A 21,124-nucleotide genomic window follows, 5' to 3' on the forward strand; every position below is an offset into this window, starting at 1 on the left:
GTGAGATTCAGTGTGATGGGATTGAGGATTTTTCTTAGTTTTTATTCCTAAGATACAAATATTTCCTATCCTATTTTCTGTTGATAAGATCAAGAAGAAGACTAATAATACTGAATAGGTCTTAGGTAGTGAGGTGAAATTTCTGCTTTTTTTCAGGAATTTTCTATTTGTTATAGAAGTTTATGGAAATTCTTTATTATTTTATTTTCATATTTAATATAGGACATGTTATTAATGGAATGATTAATTAGAAATAATTATTTTCTCTTTAAATATACTTAGTTTTTCTGTACTCTTAAATTTTTGTGTGAAAAATTCTATTAAAAAGCCCTGTGATTTCTTTGTGAAATATTTAATGTACACAAAAATAAAATAAAACGTAACTTTTTAAGAAATAATCTAATACATAAATCAAGATGATGTACATATTGCCGTTCATCTCCACTAGGGGAAAAAAACTTGAATTATATTTACTTGAAACCATTTGCTATATTGCATTTTGAATCAATACCAAAAAAGTTATTGAAGAAAGAATGAGAAAGTAATATTAAAGGCATTCCAAGTCATTTCACTACTTTATTTTCAAACTATTGAAAGTATAAGTAACTCAAATTAATCTGTTTTACAGATCTTGTAGAGTATACAAAATGTGAACACAAAATGAGCCTGCTACTGTAAGCAAAAGATAATTCTAATTAGTTATTTATATACATACATAAACAACATAAACATAAATTCATATACATAAACAAACCAAATGAACCAAGGAAGACTGAAATATTTACAAACCAGTACGTCTTTTAATTTGTTAAATAGGTGAATAATTTTAGAAGTTGTCTTGGTCCAGCACATTTTATGTTTTTAGTGCATAAATTTTTTTTTTAATTTCAGAAATTCTTACCAAAATATTTCAGGAATAATAGTACATCTTCATAAGGGGAGAAAGTTGTAACATTTTATTTCTTAGAATATAAACATCATAAGGTCACCAGTGTGCAATAGCTTGGTAAGAACTGCAGATTGTGAACTTGACTGCTCTAAGAGAAATGCTCATAACTGCCCTCTTTTGACACAGAGCTGTATAAGCCTAGCTCTTTTTTTCTCAGTTTATAAAAATGTTAAAAAATTTTATTGCAAAATAGTTTGTGCTGCTTTATATCCTTGTATTTTTTTAAAATAATTTTTCAAATTCTTCTTCTTAGGCTCTCTGGTTAATCATCTTAAGAAGACTGGATTTCTGGATATCAACTCTACTCCATCTCTATTGACTTTTAAAATATGATAATGCAAACCTATAACACTGACAATCATCCATGAACCTTTAATTACATTGACTGGTAGCGTTTGAAGCTTCCTCAGGGAGTAAACAATGACATCAGCAGTGGTTGACAGTGGAGGTTCTATTTTGGAGCTTCCCAGCAATGGAGTAGAAAATCAAGAGGTTAGCCATCCAATGTATTGCATTTCTTTTTTGTTCATAAAATCGATGCATGAACTAATGAATTTAATGGGAAACAGGTATTTGAGAATAGAAATGTATAGTGCATGAGACTGTATATCTCTGTCATGTGTCCTCATATAATTAGGTTCTAGAGCATTGAGGGAGGTAGTGCTGGGCCTGAGTTGCCTGAGTTGTTGGAACTTCCATATATTGGAATGAACTAGGAGGGGAAAAAAGAAAGAAAACAATAGTATTAGTTGAGAAATAGATTTAAATCTCTGATAAAATCCATTGTTTTGGATTTTAAAGTATATAGGTAAATACTGTATCTAAATACCTAAATTATATTCATACTTTAGAATTTTGTATCTCTTCTTGTTGTTACCTTTGTCTTTTGATTATTCTAATTCATGTGGGAATCCATTGTATTTTAAGTACGTATTATTTATACTTAAGAATTTAATTTAGATAATTTGTAAATCAGAAGAGAAACTTGGTTTTGAAATTTTATACTTGAAGAATTTTGCAATGTTAGTGTATTTGGTTTTTGTTGTTGTTGTTATTGATAACATTAAAGAATAAGAGATAGAAGTAGAAAGCAGCAGTACCTGAAATACATGGACTTTCAGGGCCTGGCTTTTATTCTCACCATTCGGTAAAGACTGACTATTGGGAATTATCTAAATTAAAATATAATAATACTGTCACAATAATGGTCAAATACTTGGCCAGAGATAAGATGGGAAAATGGAGGAAAAAAGTCTGTTTTTTCTACATTCTGTGAAAGATACTGCTGTTACTGGTACTTAGTATTATGACTGAGATACAAATTAGGATGTCAGGCTGTGTGTTCTGGGTCTGGATTCTTTTTCTTGCTTGCTTGGTATCTGTTCAGAGGTCTGTTCAGTCCTCTGATATAGCGATGGGCAAATTTGGTAGGTTTGTTTTCAGTGGACCTGGTAACTGAAATATCCCTGTAGTATTTGAATCTAAAACTGTTTCAAAATCTACTGAGAGAAACAAAGGTAAAGAACATGTTTTATTCTCATAATCAAGTTCTGCTTCCTTCTTGAAGTTTCACTTTCTGTATGATCACTTCCAAGTATGATTCACCCAAGAAATGAGGGACTCGGGATTTCTATCCCCTCCAGTATCATCCAGGACTTGCTTCTTCAAGTACTTTCCTTTTGCCCCATGGTTTTACTCTGTTGATATTAATTCTATGGGGGAAGCTGCTAAGAACAATTGGTAGAATATATTTACCTTGTGGTGACTGGGTACCACCATTATGGGAAAATGAATAGAACACTTTGTTTCTGGAAGACCCTCTATACCTCCCTTCATTTACATGGAACCCCATGTGTTCATGGCTTGACAAACTGTTTGTTACCAAAGAAAGAATCTGACAAATGAAAATAATTTTGTCAAGACATTATTGACTAATGATTTATACAGTAGTCTTCAAAGGCGGTCATAGGCATTTTAGGAAGAGTGGCACCAGAAAGGAGGAAACTATTCTCAGGAACTTTTTCTTTACATTATGTCATGTGGATACCTACTTACTTTCATTTCATGTATTCCTTCAACAAACATTAATTGACCTTTTACTGAATGTCAGTTACTGTTTTAGGCACTAGGGATAAAGTATTTCAGAATGGCTATGAAGAATAAATCAGGGCTAGAGATAGATAGAGAATTGGTAGGGTATTTTGATTAGAATGGACAAGGAAGACTTCTCTGAGCAGGTGGCATTTTAGTGTAGACCTAAATAGCATAAGGGATTGAGCTGTAGAAACACCTGGGGAAGAAAATTCCTGGAAGAAAGAAAAGCCACTAGTTTCTGTAATATCTCCCAAGTTTTTAAAGTGAGTTTTGGGGATAGTGGTATTAGAAAGATAGAATTTTGTCTTTATAATGTATTTATAATATATATCTATACTACTTATACTTCAAAGTGTAGGCTAGGGTGGGAAAAAAATGACCTTAGCTTCAGAATCTGAAGAAAAAATAAATGTTTAAAATATGATGGGCAACGCATTTTAAATCAATTATACCCCAACACATTTTTTTTAATTATTAAAAAAGTAGTGGGCATTTTAGAGAGTTATTAGTGATGTTTAGGCTTTATTTCTTATCATTTTATTCTTGATTATGTTTTATTTGAATATTTTATAAAATTAGGATAATTCTGTTCCTGACAAAGATGGCAAAAAAAGTAGACTGTAATCTTATTAATGAGTGTGGATACAAAAATCATAAATAAAATAGTAATACATTTATAAAATAGTCATATATTTAAAAATCCAGTTACCAGATAGGATTTAGATACATAAGGATATTCAGTTTTAAGAAAACAAGTAATATATACCCCTACTAATATGACATATGATATAATGGTTAGGATGAAATACTTGATGAGATAGGATTTTATAAAGTTCAATATCCTTCCTGATAAAAACTCTAAATAATATAAGTGTATATTTCCTTAACATTATTTAAAAAAAATATATAAATCAAGAGCTAGAATCCTATTTAATGGTGAAATACTGGAGTATTTTCTCTGAAATTGGAGAGAAAGTCAGTATGGGCACTATTATTTATTTAATATTTTCCTGTAATCAGACAAAATAATGAAAAAAATATGTAAGTATTAAAAAGACCAAATATAATATGACTCACCACCTGGGAAAACCAAGGGGAAAATCCATGAATACCCATTAGAACTAATAAGAGCACCTAATAGTTTGGTGAGTGCAAAATTAACATAAAAATATCTTGCTTTCTTTTAAGGACTATAATTAGTTAGAAAAAAATCATGGAAATAAACTGTATTTCAGAAAATTAACAGAAATGAATAAACTGTTGAGGAATAAAAGTAAAAGATATATAGGACTTGTTTGAAGGAAACTAATGATACTTAAGTAGACTTTAATAAACAAAGATATATATTTTGTATTTGGGTAAGAGAAATGGGAATGGTCAGTATTGTGGAGGATGTCAGTCCTCCAATTAATCTGTATATTTAATTCCATGTCTATAAGATGTTAGGGCCAGTTGGGGGAAATTGATCATATGGGCCTAAAGATTGTATGGAAGAATAAACATAGAGCAGTAGCCAGAGCAGTTTTGAGAAGGAAATACGTATCAGGTAGGTCTCATAGAAATGGGGAATTAATGCAGAAAAAATAAAAAAGGATTTAGATATATTTAAAAAACAAAATGAATGCAAGTTTTAGAGAGCATCTGCTTCTAGACAAAGAAGATTGGGACTTCTTCCACTTCAGGTTGTGATGGAACAGCTGAAACAAGATTTGTATTCCAACCATAAACAACTAGGAAAATGAACAAAACACATGAGCCCACAGTGTTTATTTGTGCTATGGTCTTGAATGTTTGTGAACCCCTCAAAATTCATATGTTGAATCCAAACTTCCAAAGATGATTATCATTAGGAAGGTATTAGGAAGTAGGGCTTTAGGAAGGTGATTAGGTAATGAGGAAGGAACCTTTACAAATGGGGTCAATACTTTTATAAAAGGCTCTAGGGAAAAAAAAGGTTCTAGAGAGACCCCTTGCCCTTTCTGCCATGTAAGGACAAAAGAGAAGTCTGTGACTTGGAGGAAGGCCCCCACTCAGTCATTCTGGTACCCTGATCTTGGATTTCTAGCCTTCAGAACTGTGAGCAATACATTTCTGCTGTTTTTCAGCCACCTAGTCTGGTATTTGTTATAGTAACATGAATGGATTAAGACAGTTGGACTACAGACGGTGCAAGACTGTTCTTCCTGAGAAATGATTGCACTGGCTTACTGCTTGGACCTACTTTCTGGAAAAACATGGGAAGGAGAAATTCAAGCAGAATGTAGACAGTGTCACTGTATTGAGGAAACCAAAATTCGGAATTTGGAGAGGCTGATGCAACCTAGATAGCATATTGAAAAGCAGAGACATTACTTTGCCAACAAAGGTTCGTCTAGTCAAGGCTATGGTTTTTCCTGTGGTCATGTATGGATGTGAGAGTTGGACTGTGAAGAAGGCTGAGCACTAAAGAATTGATGCTTTTGAACTGTGGTGTTGGAGAAGACTTTTGAGAGTCCCTTGGACTGCAAGGAGATGCAACCAGTCCATTCTGAAGGAGATCAGCTCTGGGATTTCTTTGGAAGGAATGATGCTAAAGTTGAAACTCCAGTACTTTGGCCACCTCATGCGAAGAGTTGACTCATTGGAAAAGACTCTGATGCTGGGAGGGATTGGGGGCAAGAGAAGGGGACGACAGAGGATGAGATGGCTGGATGGCATCACTGACTTGATGGACGTGAGTCTGAGTGAACTCCGGGAGTTGGTGATGGACAGGGAGGCCTGGTGTGCTGCGATTCATGGGGTTGCAAAGAGTTGGACACGACTGAGCGACTGATCTGATCTGATCTGAATGTAACTAAAAATGGGAAAACAATGGAATAGATGGGGAAACAATGGAATAGATGGGGAAACAGTAGAAATAATGCAACTAATAGATGGGGAAACAGTGGGAATAGTGACAGACTTTATTTTTGGGGGCTCCAGAATCACTGCAGATGGTGATTGCAGCCATGAAGTTAAAAAACACTTGCTCCTTGGAAGAAAAGCTATGACCAACCTAGACACCATATTAAAAAGCAGAGGCATTACTTTGCCAGCAAGGCTCCGTCTAGTCAAAGCTATGGTTTTTCCAGTAGTCATGTGTGGATGTGAGAGTTGGACTATAAAGAAAGCTGAGTGCCGAAGAATTGATGGTTTGGACTGTGGTGTTGGAGAAGACTCGAGAGTCCCTTCGACTGCAAGGAGATCCAACCAGTCAACCCTGAAGGAAATCAGTCCTGAATATTTATTGGAAGGACTGATGCTGAAGCTGAAACTCCAATACTTTGGCCACCTGATGTGAAGAACTGACTCATTGAAATGAGAGAGACCCTGATGCTGGGAAAGATTGAAGGCAGAAGGAGAAGGGGATGACAGAGGATGAGATGGTTGGATGGCATCACCGACTCAATGGGCATGAGTCTGAGCAAAGCTCTGGAAGTTGGTGATGGACAGGGAAACCTGGCATGCTGCTGTCCATGGGGTGGCAAAGAGTAAGACATGACTGAGCAACTGAACTGAACTTAATGCAACTAATTTGAGGGGCAGAGTATCTGAAAGGAAGAAGCTGCCCAGAGGAGGAACTCAGAACTCAGACTTTGGTTCCCCTAGTCTTTAGCTGAATGAGTTCCCAGGTGTAGTAAGAAACTGCATGAAGCCAAGCAAAGGATGATCAGAAAGGTGTAAACTCAGGAACCTACTGAAAAAAAATCTACATAGTTCACTCAGGGCTGGAAGATGCTAGAATTCCAACCAGTTGGAAAAGTGGGTTTTTGTTAACTGCTCAGGGCACTCATTAGAGATTCCAGAAGGGTCATGCCTACATAAGTGGAGCTAAACTAGCTGTGGAATAAAGGGGAGTCCAAACTTGGCTCTAGAAAGATTTCAAAATAAGCCTTGAAAATTGATCTACAAGTAACATAACTATCATAGTAAATCTTATTAAAATAAGACAGCAATGTGTAAATTGTACCCAATGATGTAAATTTTACATATGAAATACCCAATCATGTTAAATGCAAGGATGCAGGAATAATATAACTTAAAACTTGGAGAAAAATTTGTCAGTGAAAATAAATAGAAATGATAGATATGTAATTAACAGATAAACTTTCAAAACAACTATTACAGATATGCTCAAGAAAGGTAAAGAGAACATGAATCGCAGAGGAGAGGTGTAAATGACATAAAAGAACCAAGTGAAACTTCTAGAAATGAAATATATCCTATATGAAAAGAAAAATTCACTGTATAGGATTACAAATAGATTAGGTACTGCATAAGAAAAAACTAGTGAATTTGAAGGATAGAAACTATATCATTAAGTGCAGAAAGATTGAAAAAAGAAAAAAGATGAACAAAAACTTGGTTATCTGTGGGACAATATCAAGTTGTCTGATATAATGTAATTGGAGTCCCAGAATGAGAGAAGAGAACATAAAAAGCATGTAAAGAAGTAGTGGCTATAAAATTTCCCAAGTTTGATGAAAATAGAAACCCATAGATCTGAGAAGGGGCTTCCCTGTTAGCTCAGCTGGCAAAGAATCTGCCTGCAATGCAGGAGACTCTGGATTGATTCCTGGGTTGGGAAGATCCTATGGAGGAAGGGATAGGCTATCCACTCCAGTGTTCATGGGCTTCCCTGGTGGCTCAGACAGTAAAGTATTTGCCTGCAATGCAGGAGACCTGCGTTTGATTCCTGGGTCGGGAAGATCCCCTGGAGGAGGGCATGGCAACCCACTCCAGTATTCTTGCCTGGAGAATCCCTGTGGACAGAGGAGCCTCGTGGGCTACAGTCCATGGATTCACAGAGATGGACATGACTGAGCAACTAAGCACAGCACAGATCTAAGAATCTTAAACTCTAAATAGGATAAAGCAGAGAGTAAACAGACTGAGGTACATCACAATAAAGCTGCTGAAAGCAAACTTCACAAAGAAAGTCTTAAAAGCTTCTAGAGAACTTCTCCTGTGGGAGCCACAGGGTTGAGAGCAGTGTGGCCTTCTCTCCCGCCATGGCCTGTGCTCATTCACTGATACCAGTACTCCAAAAAGGGGGAGTCATCTGGAAAAATGCCTCTTTTCCTGCTGTGTTCAAGGCTCCCATTTGACCAGATATTGTGTACTTTATTCACACCAACTTGCACAAAAACAATGGACAGCTCTATGCTGTCAGTGAATTAGCAGGTCATCAAACCAGTTCTGAGTCTTGGGCATAGCTGTGACTCCCATTTCCTAGAGTTTGAGGTGGTGGGACTCACTGTTCTGGCCAGGGTGCTTTTGGAAATATATGTTGTGGAGGCCACATGTTTGCACTAATCAAGGCCTGGTGATGTTGGCACTTCAGACTGAACACAATGCAGAAGTGATACTCTTATCTGCTCTGCAGTGGGTGCTTCAGCGTTACCAGCGCTGGTTGTGTCATCTTATTGAGGAAGTTCCTGAACTTGCTTTGGTGGCTGAAGATAAAGTTGAAGGCTGCAATAAGACCAAAGAGATTGTTTTGCTTCTGAAGAAACTTAAGGCGTGGAATGATATTAAAAAGATCTGTGCTTCTCAATGAATGAGAACTGGCAAAGGCAAAATGAGAAGCCGTCACTGTATCCAGCACAGGGAACCCTGCATCTTCTTTAATGAGGACAGGGAAATCATCAAGGCCTTCAGAGACATCCCTGGAATTACTCTGCTTAGTGTAAGTAAAGTTAGTATTTGAAACTTACTCCTGGTAGGCATGCGGGATGTTTCTGCATTTGGACTGAAAATGCTTTCCACAAGTTAGATGAGCTGTTTGGCACTTGGTGTAAAGAGTAACTGCAAACTCCCCACTCACAAGATGCTTAATATAGACCTTTGCAGAATCTTAAAAACCCCAGAGATCCAAAGAGCTCTCCAAGCACCATATAGGAAGACTCACTGTAAAGGCCTGAAGAAGAACCCACTGAAAAACTTGAGAATCACATTGAAGCTGCTGCTGCTGCTAAGTCACTTCAGTCATGTCCAACTCTGTGCAACCTCATAGACGGCAGCCCACCAGGCTCCCTTGTCTCTAAGATTCTCCAGGCAAGAACACTGGAGTGGGTTGCTATTTCCTTCTCCAGTGCATGAAAGTGAAAAGTGAAAGTCAGGTCGCTCAGTCGTATCCGACTCTTAGCGACCCCATGGATTGTAGTCCACCAGGCTCCTCCATCCATGGGATTTTCCAGGCAAGAGGACTGGAGTGGGGTGCCATTGCCTTCTCCTTACATTGAAGCTACTAAACTCATATTCAAAGACCATGTGCCAAAACACCATTCTTCTCCCTACCAAGAACCACAAAATTCAGGTGGACAGCAGCAGCATTAGAAGCCAGATCAGATGAAAAGGGGATTCCAGGCAAGAAGACTGTGGTGGGGAAGAAAGGAAAGAAGGCTCTTGGCATTAAGAAGCAGAAGCGTTGAGGGGAAAAGAGGCTGCAGTGATAAAACAACAACAACAACAACAAACAGCAACTGAAAGGAAACCCATAGAAAGGAAGCCCAACACAGAAGAAAAGAAGTCTGCTGGATAAACTCAAATTTGTTTATTCTGTAAAGGTCAAATCATTTTGGACAGTTAATTTTGAGTAAAGACCCAATCAAAGAGGTAGTGAGAAGCATGGGGAGAAAAGGCTTCCAGAGGAAAAAATTCATTACCTACAGAAGAATAAAGATATGACTGCAGACATCTTTATTAGAACCATGCAAGTCAGAAGATAATGACTTCCTTGAATTTCACAAAACTAAAACTTGTCAACCAACCTACAGTTACATATCCAGTGAAAATGTGCTTCAAAGTGAAGTTTTTCTCAGCCCAACAAAAGCTGAGAGCATTTATCACCAACAAATGCATATTATAATAAATGTTAAATGAAGATCTTTAGGCAGAAGGAAAATTATACCAAATTAAAGCATATATATAAATTTATACATAAAGCATTGAAAAGTGCTAGAGAAATAGTTAATGTGTGGGTAAATATTTTCCAAAATTTGTTTTAAATTTATTAAAAAGATAATTGTTTAAGACAAAAATAACAGTGAATTATATATATATATGTATGTATATAATAGTTGAATTATGGGGTTTGCAATGTGAAGCAAAAGAAGTGAATGTATGACAACAGTCAAACAAAGGATGGGAGGCAGTATTGGAAAAATACTACAGTGCTGTAAACTTTTTACATTAAGCATTGTTGGATATAAACTGTAATATGTTAGGAAGCCTGTTGTAAGATCTGTTCTGTGCTGTGCTGTCTCTCAGTCGTGTCCGACTCTTTGTGACCCCATAGACCGTGGCCCACCAGGCTCCTCTGTCCATGGGGTTCTCCAGGCAAGAATACTGGAGTGGTTGCCATGCCCTCTTTCAGGGCATCTTCCCAACCCAGGGATCGAACCCAGATCTCTGACATGGCAGATGGATACTTTACCATCTGAGCCACCAGGGAAGCCCAAGAATACTGGAGTGAGTAGCTTATCTCTTCTCCAGGGGAACTTCCCAACCCAGGAATTGAACCAGAGTCTGCTGCATTGCAGATGGATTCTTTACCAGCTGATTGTTCAGTGGTAAAGAATCTGTCTGCAATGTGGGAGACCCGGGTTTGATTCCTGGATGGGGAATATCTCCTGGAGTAGGAAATGGCAACCCACTTCAGTATTCTTTCCTGGAAAATTCCATGGACAGAGGAGCCTGGCAGGCCATAGTCTGTGGGGTTGCAAAGAGTTGGACAGGACTAAGTGACTTTCACTTCACTTCACTTCTTTAGCAGATGAGCTACTAGGGAAGCCCATTGTAAGATTTAGTGCACCACTAAAAAATAAAGAAATATAGATAGTAAGCCATTACTATGTATAAATTAAATAGAATTAAAATGGATACTAAAAAAATTTCTTAATTAAAAACAAGACTGAGAATGAAAGGATTAAGGAATAAATGAAGTAAATAACATGGTAGATTTAAACCTTGTTTATTGATAATATTAAATATAAGTATTCTAAATAGCCCAATTTAAATGAAGATATTGTTTAAAATGCAGATTCGATTTTTTTAAAAAGCCACATCTGTTAGTTTCATCCAAAGAACTCATGTTAAGTATAACCACACAGTTTAAAAGTAAAAGTATAGATATAGATGATACCATGCAAATATTAATCATAAAACAAGGTGAAGTGGTTTCAAGACAAGACCAGGGATAAAGGTAGACATTTCATAAATGATAAAAGGACCATCTTTTCAAGAAGACTTAACATTTGTTAAGTCTTCTTGAAAACTAAATGTTTTCTCATTCAACATGAGAGCTTCAAAATACATAAAACATAAACTGATAGAACTGAAAGAATAGATAAACCCACAGTAATGGAGTTTGCAGCATTCCTCACTCAGTAATTGATAGATTAATTAGAAAATCAATGAGGATATCAAAAACTTGAATAACAGCATGAGCTAACTTCACCTAATGGACTTCCATGAAGCACTGTGCCTAACAGTATTAGAACACATATTCAAGTGCACATGGACAATAAGCGAAAGTAGATCATCTGCTGGGTTGCACATCTCAGTAATTTTAAAAACTGTCAAAGGATTGAAATTATATAGAGAAACTGTGACCAAAGCAGGATTATGTTAGAAATTAACAAAAAAATATGATTGCAAAATTTTTTAATACTTGCATATTAGTCTACTTCTATATTTGTGTAACCCATGGATTAAAGAATAAATCACAAGAGAAAGTAGATGTTCAAACTGAATGAAGATGAAGGCACAGTATATCAAGTTTGAGGGATGAAGCTAAAGCAGTGCTTAGAGGAAAGTTTATAGCTTCATATGTTTACATTGGAAAAAGAAAATCAATCTTAAGGTTTTGCCTCAACAAGCTAGAATAAGAAGATCAAATCAAACCCAAAATAGAAGGAACAAAGTAATAAAAGTAAAAACACAAATCAATGAAGTTGAAAGTGGACAATCTCTTAAGTAGACTGCACAAGAAAAAGGCAAAATACACTAAAAGAATGAAAGATGCATTATTATAGACAGTAAACATTAAGAAGAACTTTAGGCCAATAAGTTTGATAACTTATATGAAATGGGCCAATTCCTTGAAAGTCATTCCAAAAGGAAAAGCAGGCCTGCATAGCCCTCTGTCTTTTAAATAAGAAATCTTTTAAAAAGGTATCAATGTCTTTTAAAAAGGTATCTTTTAAATAAGATATTTAAGTAACCTTTGGATTTGTAGTCAAGGTCTTTGCTGCAAAGAAAATTACAGAGCTAAATGGCTTTCTTGATCTGCTAAGTATTTATGGAAGAAGTAATACCCATTCTACACAACTCTTTTAGAAAATAGAGGACAAGAGAATTTTATGAGGTCAGTATTACCCTGATATCAAGACCAGACAGATTTTATAGGAAAAGAAAACTACACATCCATATTCTTTATGAACATAGAATCAAACATTCTTGATAAAATACTTAAAATGAATCCCAGGGCATATAAAAGGGATCATATGTCTCAAATGGGGTTTGTCCCAGGGAGATAGGTTTAATCAATTAGTGTAATTTTCCATGTTAACAACGGAAAATAGAAAAATCATGTGATTGTATCAGTAGCCACTTAAAGCCCATTTGCTAAAAGCCAATACCTATTATACAAATTCCGTAAACTAGTAATAAAGGGCAGCTTTCTCAGTCTGGTAAGTACGTATGTGAAAAACTCACAGTAAACATACTTAATGGAGAAAGAAAACGTTTTCCTTTTAAGGTTGAGAACAAGGCAAGGGTGTCTGCTCTAACTACTGCTATTCAACACTGCACTGGCGAAATTGGTACAGGGCAAGAAAAATAAAAGACTTACAGGTCGGAAAAGAAGAAATAAAAACTGTCTTTATTGCTAAATGATGCAATCATATACATAGAAACTCCTAAGAAATCTGTGCAACTGTTAAACTAATAAGTAAATGTAGAATAGGTGTCTATGTAAAAATCAGTTGTATTTATATATTCTGGCAAAGTTCAATTCAGAAAGTAAATTTAAAAAGTAATAGTATTTAACAGCAGCATAAGACCAAAGGGTTAAGTTTAGTGAAATCTGTACTTAGAAAACTACAAAATACTGTTAAGACAAATTTAGTTCAGTTTAGTCACTCAGTTGTGTTCAACTCTTTGCGACCCCATGGATTGCAGCATCCCAGACTTCCCTGTCCATCACCAACTCCCAGAGCTTGCTCAAACTCATGTCCATCAAGCCGGTGATGCCATCCAACCATCTCATCCTCTGTCATCCCCTTCTCCTCCTGCCTTCAGTCTTTCCCAGCATCAGGGTCTCTTTCAGTGAGTCAGTTCTTCGCAGCAGGTGGCCAAAATATTGGAGTTTCAGCTTCAGCATCAGTCCTTCCAATGAATATTCAGGACTGATTTCCTTCAGGATTGACTGGTTGGATCTCCTTACAGTCGAAGGGACTCTCGAGTCTTGTCCAACACCACAGGTCAAAAGCATCAATTCTTCAGCGCTCAGCTTTCTTTGTAGTCCAACTCTCATATCCATACATGACTACTGGAAGAACCATAGCTTTGACTAGACGGAGCTTTGTTGGCAAAGTAATGCCTCTGCTTTTTAATATGGTGTCTAGGTCAGAGAAGGCAATGGCACCCCACTCCAGTACTTTTGCCTGGAGAATCCCATGGACGGAGGAGCCTGGTGGGCTGCAATCCACTGGGTCGCTGGAGTCGGGCATGACTGAGCGACTTCACTTTCACTTTTCACTTTCATGCATCGGAAAGGGAAATGGCAGCCCACTCCAGTGTTCTTGCCTGGAGAATCCCAGGGACAGGAAGCCTGGTGGGCTGCCGTCTATGGGGTTGCACAGAGTCGGACATGACTAAAGCGATGCAGCAGCAGTAGCAGCTAGGTTGGTCATAGCTTTTCTTCCAAAGAGCAAGTCTTTTTTAATTTCATGGCTGCAATCACCATCTGCAGTGATTCTGGAGCCCCCCCCAAAAAAAGTCTGTCACTGTTTCCATTGTTTCCCTATCTATTTGTCATGAAGTGATGGGACCAGATGCCATGATTTTAGTTTTTTGAATGTTTTGTTTTTAGCCAGCTTTTTCACTCTCCTCTTTCACTTTCATGAAGAGGCTTAGTTCCTCTTTGCTTTCTGCCATGAGGGTGTTGTCATCTGCATATCTGAGGTTATTGATATTTCTCCTGGCAATCTTGACTCCAGCTTGTGCTTCATCCAGCCTGGCATTTCTCATGATGTACTCTGCACATAAGTTAGATAAGCAGGGTGACAATATACAGCCTTGATGTACTCCTTTTCCTATTTGGAATCAGTCTGTTGTTCCATGTCCAGTTCTAACTGTTGCTTCCTGACCTGCATACAAATTTCTCAAGAGGCAGGTCAGGTGGTCTGGTATTCCCCATCTCTTTCAGAATTTTCCACAGTTTATTGTGATCCACACAGTCAAAGGCTTTGGCATAGTCAATAAAGCAGAAGTAGATATTTTTCTGGAACTCTCTTGCTTTTTCTATGATCCAGTGGCTGTTGGCAATTTGATATCTGGTTCCTTTGTATTTTCTAAATCCAGCTTGAACATGTGGAATTTCTTGGTTCATGTACTGTTGAAGCCTGGCTTGAAGAATTTTGAGCATTACTTTGCTAGTGTGTGAGATGAGTGCAGTTGTGTAGTAGTTTGAACATTCTTTGGCATTGCCTTTTTTTAAGATTAGAATGAAAACTGACCTTTTCCAGTCCTGTGGCCACTGCTGAGTTTTCCAAATCTGCTGGCATATGACGGTAGCACTTTAACAGCATTATCTTTTAGGATTTGAAATAGCTCAGCTGGGATTTCAATCACCTCCACCAGCTTTGTTCGTGGTGATGCTTCCTAAGGCCCTCTTGATTTCTCATTCCAGGATGTCTGGGTCTAAGTGAGTGATCACACGATGGTGGTTATCTGGGTCATGAAGATTTTTTTGTGTGTAGTTCTTTGTATTCTTGCCATCTCTTCTTAATTTCTTCTGCTTCTGTTAGGTCCATACCATTTCTGTCCTTTATTGTGCTCATCTTTGCATGGAATGTTCCCTTGGTATCTCTCATTTTCTTAAGAGACTCTAGTCTTTCCTGTTATGCTGTTTTCCTCTATTTCTTTGCATTGGTCACAGAGGAAAGCTTTCTTATCTCTCCTTGCTCCCCTTGAGAGAAATTAAACACCTGAATAAATGGAAAAATGTAACATAGCTGTGGATCAGAAGATTTATGGTTTAAGAACAGAGTTGGAGGGCTTACATACCTGATTTAAAGACTTACTGTGAAGATCCAGTAATTGAGATAGTGTGGTGTTGGTATACTGACAGACCTGTGAATCAGTGGAACATCGCATAGTCCCGTATAAGACTGACTGATTTTCAGTAGTGGTGCTAATGTAATTCAGTGGAGAAAGGATAGTCATTTTAACAGATGAGGTGGAACAACTAATCCCTATGCAAATAAATGAACTACAGTCCTTTCTTGCATCATACACAATGACTAAATGTTTTTATAATTAAATGTTTAAATAGTGTAAATGGAGAAAAATGAGGAAATTTTCTCAGCCTTGAAACAGGCAGTAATTCCTTAGATTGATAATAAAACACATGAACCTTAAAAGAAAAAAAATGATAAAGTTCATTTAAATGAAAAGCTTCTATTCCTTAAAAATATCCCATTAATAAAATGAAAGGGCAGGAATTCCCTGGTGGTCCCTTGGTTAGGACTTCAGGCTTCCCCTGCAGGGGGCTCAGGTTATATCTCTGGTATGGAACTAAGATCCTTCATGCTGTGTGGTGAGGGGGAAGGAGGGAAAGGTAAACCAAGGATTGGAAAGGTGTTACAATACATAACCTGTATCCAGACTATATAAAAGGACTTATATTCAGATGATATATAATAATAAGTTGGAGATAATCCATTAAAATTAGAAGAAGATTTGAGCAGATAAATATATGAATGGTTAATGAGCACACTTTTAAAATGCCCAATATTATTAGCTATCAGGGAAACACAAAGTGAAAACACAAGGAAATACTACTACATACTTAGAGAATGGTGAAAATTGTAGAGCATGTTTGGAGAGGAACTGGAAATGAACCTTTCATACATTACTGCTAAGTCACGTCAGTCGTGTCCGACTCTGTGCAACCCCATAGACGGCAGCCCACCAGGCTCCCCCGTCCCTGGGATTCTGCAGGCAAGAACACTGGAGTGGGTTGCCATTTCCTTCTCCAATGCATGAAAGTGAAAAGTGAAAGTGAAGTCGCTCAGTCGTGTCTGACTCTTAGCGACCCCATGGACTGCGGCCTACCAGGCTCCTCCGTCCATGGGAGTTTCCAGGCAAGAGTACTGGAGTGGGTTGCCAGTTACTAGTGGGAATGTAAAACAGTGTGACCACTTTGCAGAATAATTTGACAGTCCTTTTAAAACTAGATGTACAATTACCGTATGATCTGGTAATTTGATGTGTAGGTAAATATGGAATGGAGAGGGAGGGAGGGGAACAGCAAGACATTAATAGGAGTATTGCTGCTATTTAGTCACTAAGTTGTGTCCAACTCTTGGTGACTCCGTGGACTGTAGCCTGCCAAGCTTCTCTGTCCATGGGATTTTCCAGGCAAGATTACTGGAATGGGCTACCGTGCACTTCTCCAGGGGATTGTTCCTGACCCAGAGACTGAGCCTGTGCCTCCTGCTTGGCAGACAGATTCTTTACCACTGCGCCACCTGGGAAGCCCCAGTAGGAGGGTTACAGTCTTGCGTAGAGAGATGTGTCAGTACAGTGGGAGTCTCAGCAATGAAAAGAAATGATCTACTGAACATGCAATGACAAGTATAAATCTTAACATTATGCTAACTTAAAGAACTCAAATGCAAAAGAGCAAAACTGTTGACTCCATATATATGAAATTTTAGGAAAAGAAAATTTATAGAGATAGAAAATTGGTGATTAACCACGTGGGTGGATGTGTAGATGGGGGAGTAGATGGTGGTATGGTGGTGATTGTGAGAGTTTGACTGGTATGAGGGGTGCAAGGGAGCCTCCTAGGGTGATAGAAGTATTCTGTTTCTTGATGGTGATGATCGTTACAGGGATTTCTACATTTATAGAAATCCATAAAACTGTACACTTAAAATGGTTGCATTGTATTTGCATAAAAATACATTGGTAAAGTTGATTAAAGGTAAATAATTTATTTTATTAGTTGAGATATATTATCCTGCAAGTTTTATATTACCAAAATGGTATTTCTTTTTAAATTACCCCTATAAGTTTTAATATATATATATTTTTTGGTAATTGTTATTTTTCCTTTGTTTTTTCAGTTCTCTTTTTTTGTCATTGTTATATTTAAACAGGAAAAAAAGTATTTTGATTTTTCTTATACAGGATTATTGTAAAAAACGAATTCAGAATACACTGAGAAAATGAAAATTCTGTTTATGTGTTCACCTCTCTTACAGTGTTATTAGTAGTTAGAGGTATATTCTTCAGATTTTTTAATATATATGTAGAACAAATATGTTTATAAATAGAATCATACAGTAGTACTGTTCTGTTAATCGTTTCCCTCTGATTTATTTATATCATTCTTTTAACCAAACTACAAGTCCTTAAAGTGACAGTTTAGTTTATATGAGGTATTGTTGAGGAGGATACAGTAATTGACTCTTAATATTAAAAATGGGCTCTTGCTCTTAGTCATCTTACTGTCTTCTCAAGGTGTTGGATATGTAAGCAGGTAATTATAATACAGGATCATGTGCAGTGGTGATAATAGGGAAACAACTTTTTCTAAAAGTATTTGGTATGGAAAAATTGATTCAGATTAGAGGATTGTAGAAGACTCTGTGGAGCTGTGCCTTGAGTGAATAAAAAGGGTTTGGACAGATAATGGAAGCAAAAAATCATGAAAGTTTCACTTTTGGAAACAGTAGACACTGTCTCACAGTTCTGCAGTCTAGGAGTTTGAAAACAAGGTTGGCAGAGTTGATTCTTTCTGAGGGCTGTGAGAGAGAATGTCTCCCATGCCTCTTTGTTAGCTTTTGGCAGCTTCAGGTGTTCCTTGCCTTGGATATGGTCTCTCTGTGTCCGACTCTTTGCAGCCCCAGGTAGTGCAGCCCACCAGGCTCCTCCACCTATGGGATTCTCTACGCAAGAATATAGGAGTGGGTAGCCATTCCTTTCTTCAGGGGACCTTCCTGACCCAGGGATTGAACCCAGGTTTCCTGCATTGTAGGCAAGTTCTTTACCATCTGAGCCATCAGGGAAGCCCATGCTTCTCATTAATCACTATTATTTAACTGGATGGTGCTGTTGGCAGGCTGTGATTATAAAGCTGGTCAAGAAGCATGATCAGCATGAAGATTCAACTATCACTATATCCAATTGGTGAAAAAGAATTTTTTTCTAATGTTAGTAAGTTGGACACATTTCTTGCCGTGTACACAGTAAGAAATTCAAGGTTAATATTCAATATGTACTTTCTTTTTAAAAATTCACCATATCTTTCTTTTGTAATTTATTTAAAAAATTTGTGCAATATTTTATACAAAGTGAAGAGTATATAAGATATTATGTGTCAATCTAAGAATAACAGAAAGAGGACATATTATCTATCATTCAGGTTAAAAGAATAGAAATTATTGATATTTTAGAACACTAAGTGTGCTGCACCTCCTGTCCCCATACCTGTTCCCTGAGGTGCCATGATCCTGACTTAATGTGTTAACAGTCTTTTACTTTTCTTTATAGTTTTATTCTCTCTGGATATCTCCTAGACAACATATTTACTTTGAGAAAATGCATAGTGTGCTTAGCTTTAGAGTTAGGAAGGGACAGCATTACTATAGTTAATAAAAGCTTCTGGGAGATAGGCTAATAGTCTGACTTTGGATTCACTGAGCTTCCAGAGATTCTACTCAGGTAATCCTTAAGCAGTGTATTGAGTTAGTTTTGGAAACATAAGGCCATCTTGATCAGACATATGGCAGTGCTAGGGTATGAGCTTGGTATTGCAGCCTTCTTCAATAGGTATATGGTCATATGGAAAGAGTGCTATTGTGCTGTTGTTTATTTTTGGTTTTTGAGCTCTTTGTGGTCTTCCAAAACTTAGGAGTAGATTAAATAAAGCAGAATACATCTGGGAGGTTCTCAGCTGATCCAGGTAGCAAGGGAAGGTGGGGTGAGTAAATATAGCAAGATAAGCCAAATATAAATAAAAATCTGGAATAGGCTTATGGGCATCCTGTCCTTAGGACCAGTGTCAGTGGTCATCTTGGTGATGACAGTTTATCCTGCTGTCTCAGGAGTTACTTTGCTGCAACTGAACTAGTTGCCCTTCAGATCCAGTGCACAGCTGGTGTCCTGGAACCTCTCCTCACAGTCCGATCCTCCTAAACATTGGTATTTCCTCTCTCCCATATTAGACCTTCTATGTTCTAGGTTATCGTCTTTATTAAACGTTTACTTTTTTAGTGGAATACACTCTCCAGTTTCTTCTTGAGAAAAGATGCATGGAAGGTAAACATTTTGAGATCTTTTATGTCTGAGAAAATATCTTTACTTTTTCATAAGATTGCGTGAAGAATTCTAGATTGGAAATAATTTTCCTTTATAATTTTGAAGAAATGGTTCCATTGTCATCCATCTTCCTTCCAGTATGACTGTGAAGAAGACTTAAGTCTGAGTTCTGATTCTTTGTATATGACCTGTATTTTCTTTCAAGAATCTTATAGAATCCTCTTTTTGTTCCTTAATTGTGATATTTCACAGTGGTGTGCCTCAGTGTAGGTCTTATTCTTTATTTGTTTATACTTAACAGTTGGTAGATGTTTTTAAATGGTCGCCTCATATCCTTCCACGCTATGAAATTTCTGAAATTTTTTTCTTTCTCTCAGCTTTTTTCTTCCGTTGTTTCTTTTTCTGAAACTCCTGTTACTCAGGAGCTTGGTATTGATCATTGGTCATCCTGGATTGATGCTTTAGTAGTGTTCCCATTCTCTCCTCTTTTTTCTCTGGTTCCTGGGAGACTGCCTCAGTTTTATCCTCCATGCCTCATTTTAGCTGTTGTGTTTTTAATTTCTCAGAACTCTTTATTTTTTAATGTTCTTTATTAATTTGTATTTTGTTCCTGCTTTTTGGATATATCTTCTCTTATTTCTGTGAAGAATATAAATTTATAAATGTATATGTAAGTAAATGGTATGTTTTGTGTTAGAGGCTTTTGCTTGGATGACTAGTAATACTTGGCTGTCTGCTCATGGTTAAAAGTGGAGGACTAAGAAGCTGATTGGGAAACTCTACTTTGGGTACAGAATTGATACTAGTAAATGTGCCTATGTACCTCAAAGATGCTCTTGTTTTTCTCTCTCCAGAAAGTAACTCTCCAATCTTCTGCTGAGGTGGGGAAGGGCCGGTTGCCTAGCATCATGGAGGAGGGAGCAGGTCTAGGAATAAAAGTGCTTTTCAAACAACTTTAATGGAATCTTCCTTGTTTTAACCCCCCTCTTCTTTCTCCACCACCTGCTGCTCCTCTATTTCCAGAAGTAATTGGTATTGCCTTCTGTGGATTCTCCAGTGTAAAGTGTGTTGTGTCTCATTTATTTTTTGCTGCCAGGCTATGATTTGGCTTTCCTCGGTCTGCTAAACCACTTATTAATATTCATCCATTCACTATCAGTCTTTCAAGATTTTGTTGCTCTTATCTCTTCTTATGAGTTTATGTCTAAAAGTCTTTTATTGCATTTTAGTGGGCTTTCATGAGAGAGTGAAGTTATATGCATGTTTTTAATTTGCCATCTTAATCCTAAAGCCCTGACTATTTAAAATGTTTAACATATGTCTCACCTTTTGAGACTTGAAAAGATTATTAAAATGAGTCCTTTTCATCCTTGCTTTGGTTTTTACATTCATATTTATGATACATGAAACTCATTTGAACTCCTTGAAACTATATGAACTCAAGGATTTATAAATGAATTCAGAATTTGTGAATAAAGAGGCTGATTGTTTTTTTAAATTTGCTCT

General features: G+C 37.1%; 1 protein-coding gene and 1 pseudogene across 6 annotated transcripts in view; both read left to right on the forward strand.

The window, feature by feature from the left end:
- Positions 1–21,124, forward strand: part of ELF2 (E74 like ETS transcription factor 2) — a 99,192-nt gene that overhangs the window by 26,254 nt on the left and 51,814 nt on the right. For 5 of the 6 annotated variants that reach the window (XM_070769097.1, XM_070769095.1, XM_019977479.2 and 2 more), the window contains exon 3: positions 1,203–1,441. The exons of the other annotated variant lie outside the window; for it this stretch is intronic. In XM_070769097.1, coding sequence (XP_070625198.1) covers positions 1,370–1,441 — 72 coding nt within the window. In that variant the 5' untranslated portion in view covers positions 1,203–1,369. The remainder of the gene's footprint in view (positions 1–1,202; positions 1,442–21,124) is intronic. 6 annotated transcript variants of the gene reach the window in all.
- Positions 1,448–21,123, forward strand: LOC109571201 (large ribosomal subunit protein uL4-like; annotated as a pseudogene).

This window comes from Bos indicus, chromosome 17 (assembly GCF_029378745.1).
Source record: "Bos indicus isolate NIAB-ARS_2022 breed Sahiwal x Tharparkar chromosome 17, NIAB-ARS_B.indTharparkar_mat_pri_1.0, whole genome shotgun sequence".
Taxonomy (NCBI): Eukaryota; Metazoa; Chordata; class Mammalia; order Artiodactyla; family Bovidae; genus Bos; species Bos indicus.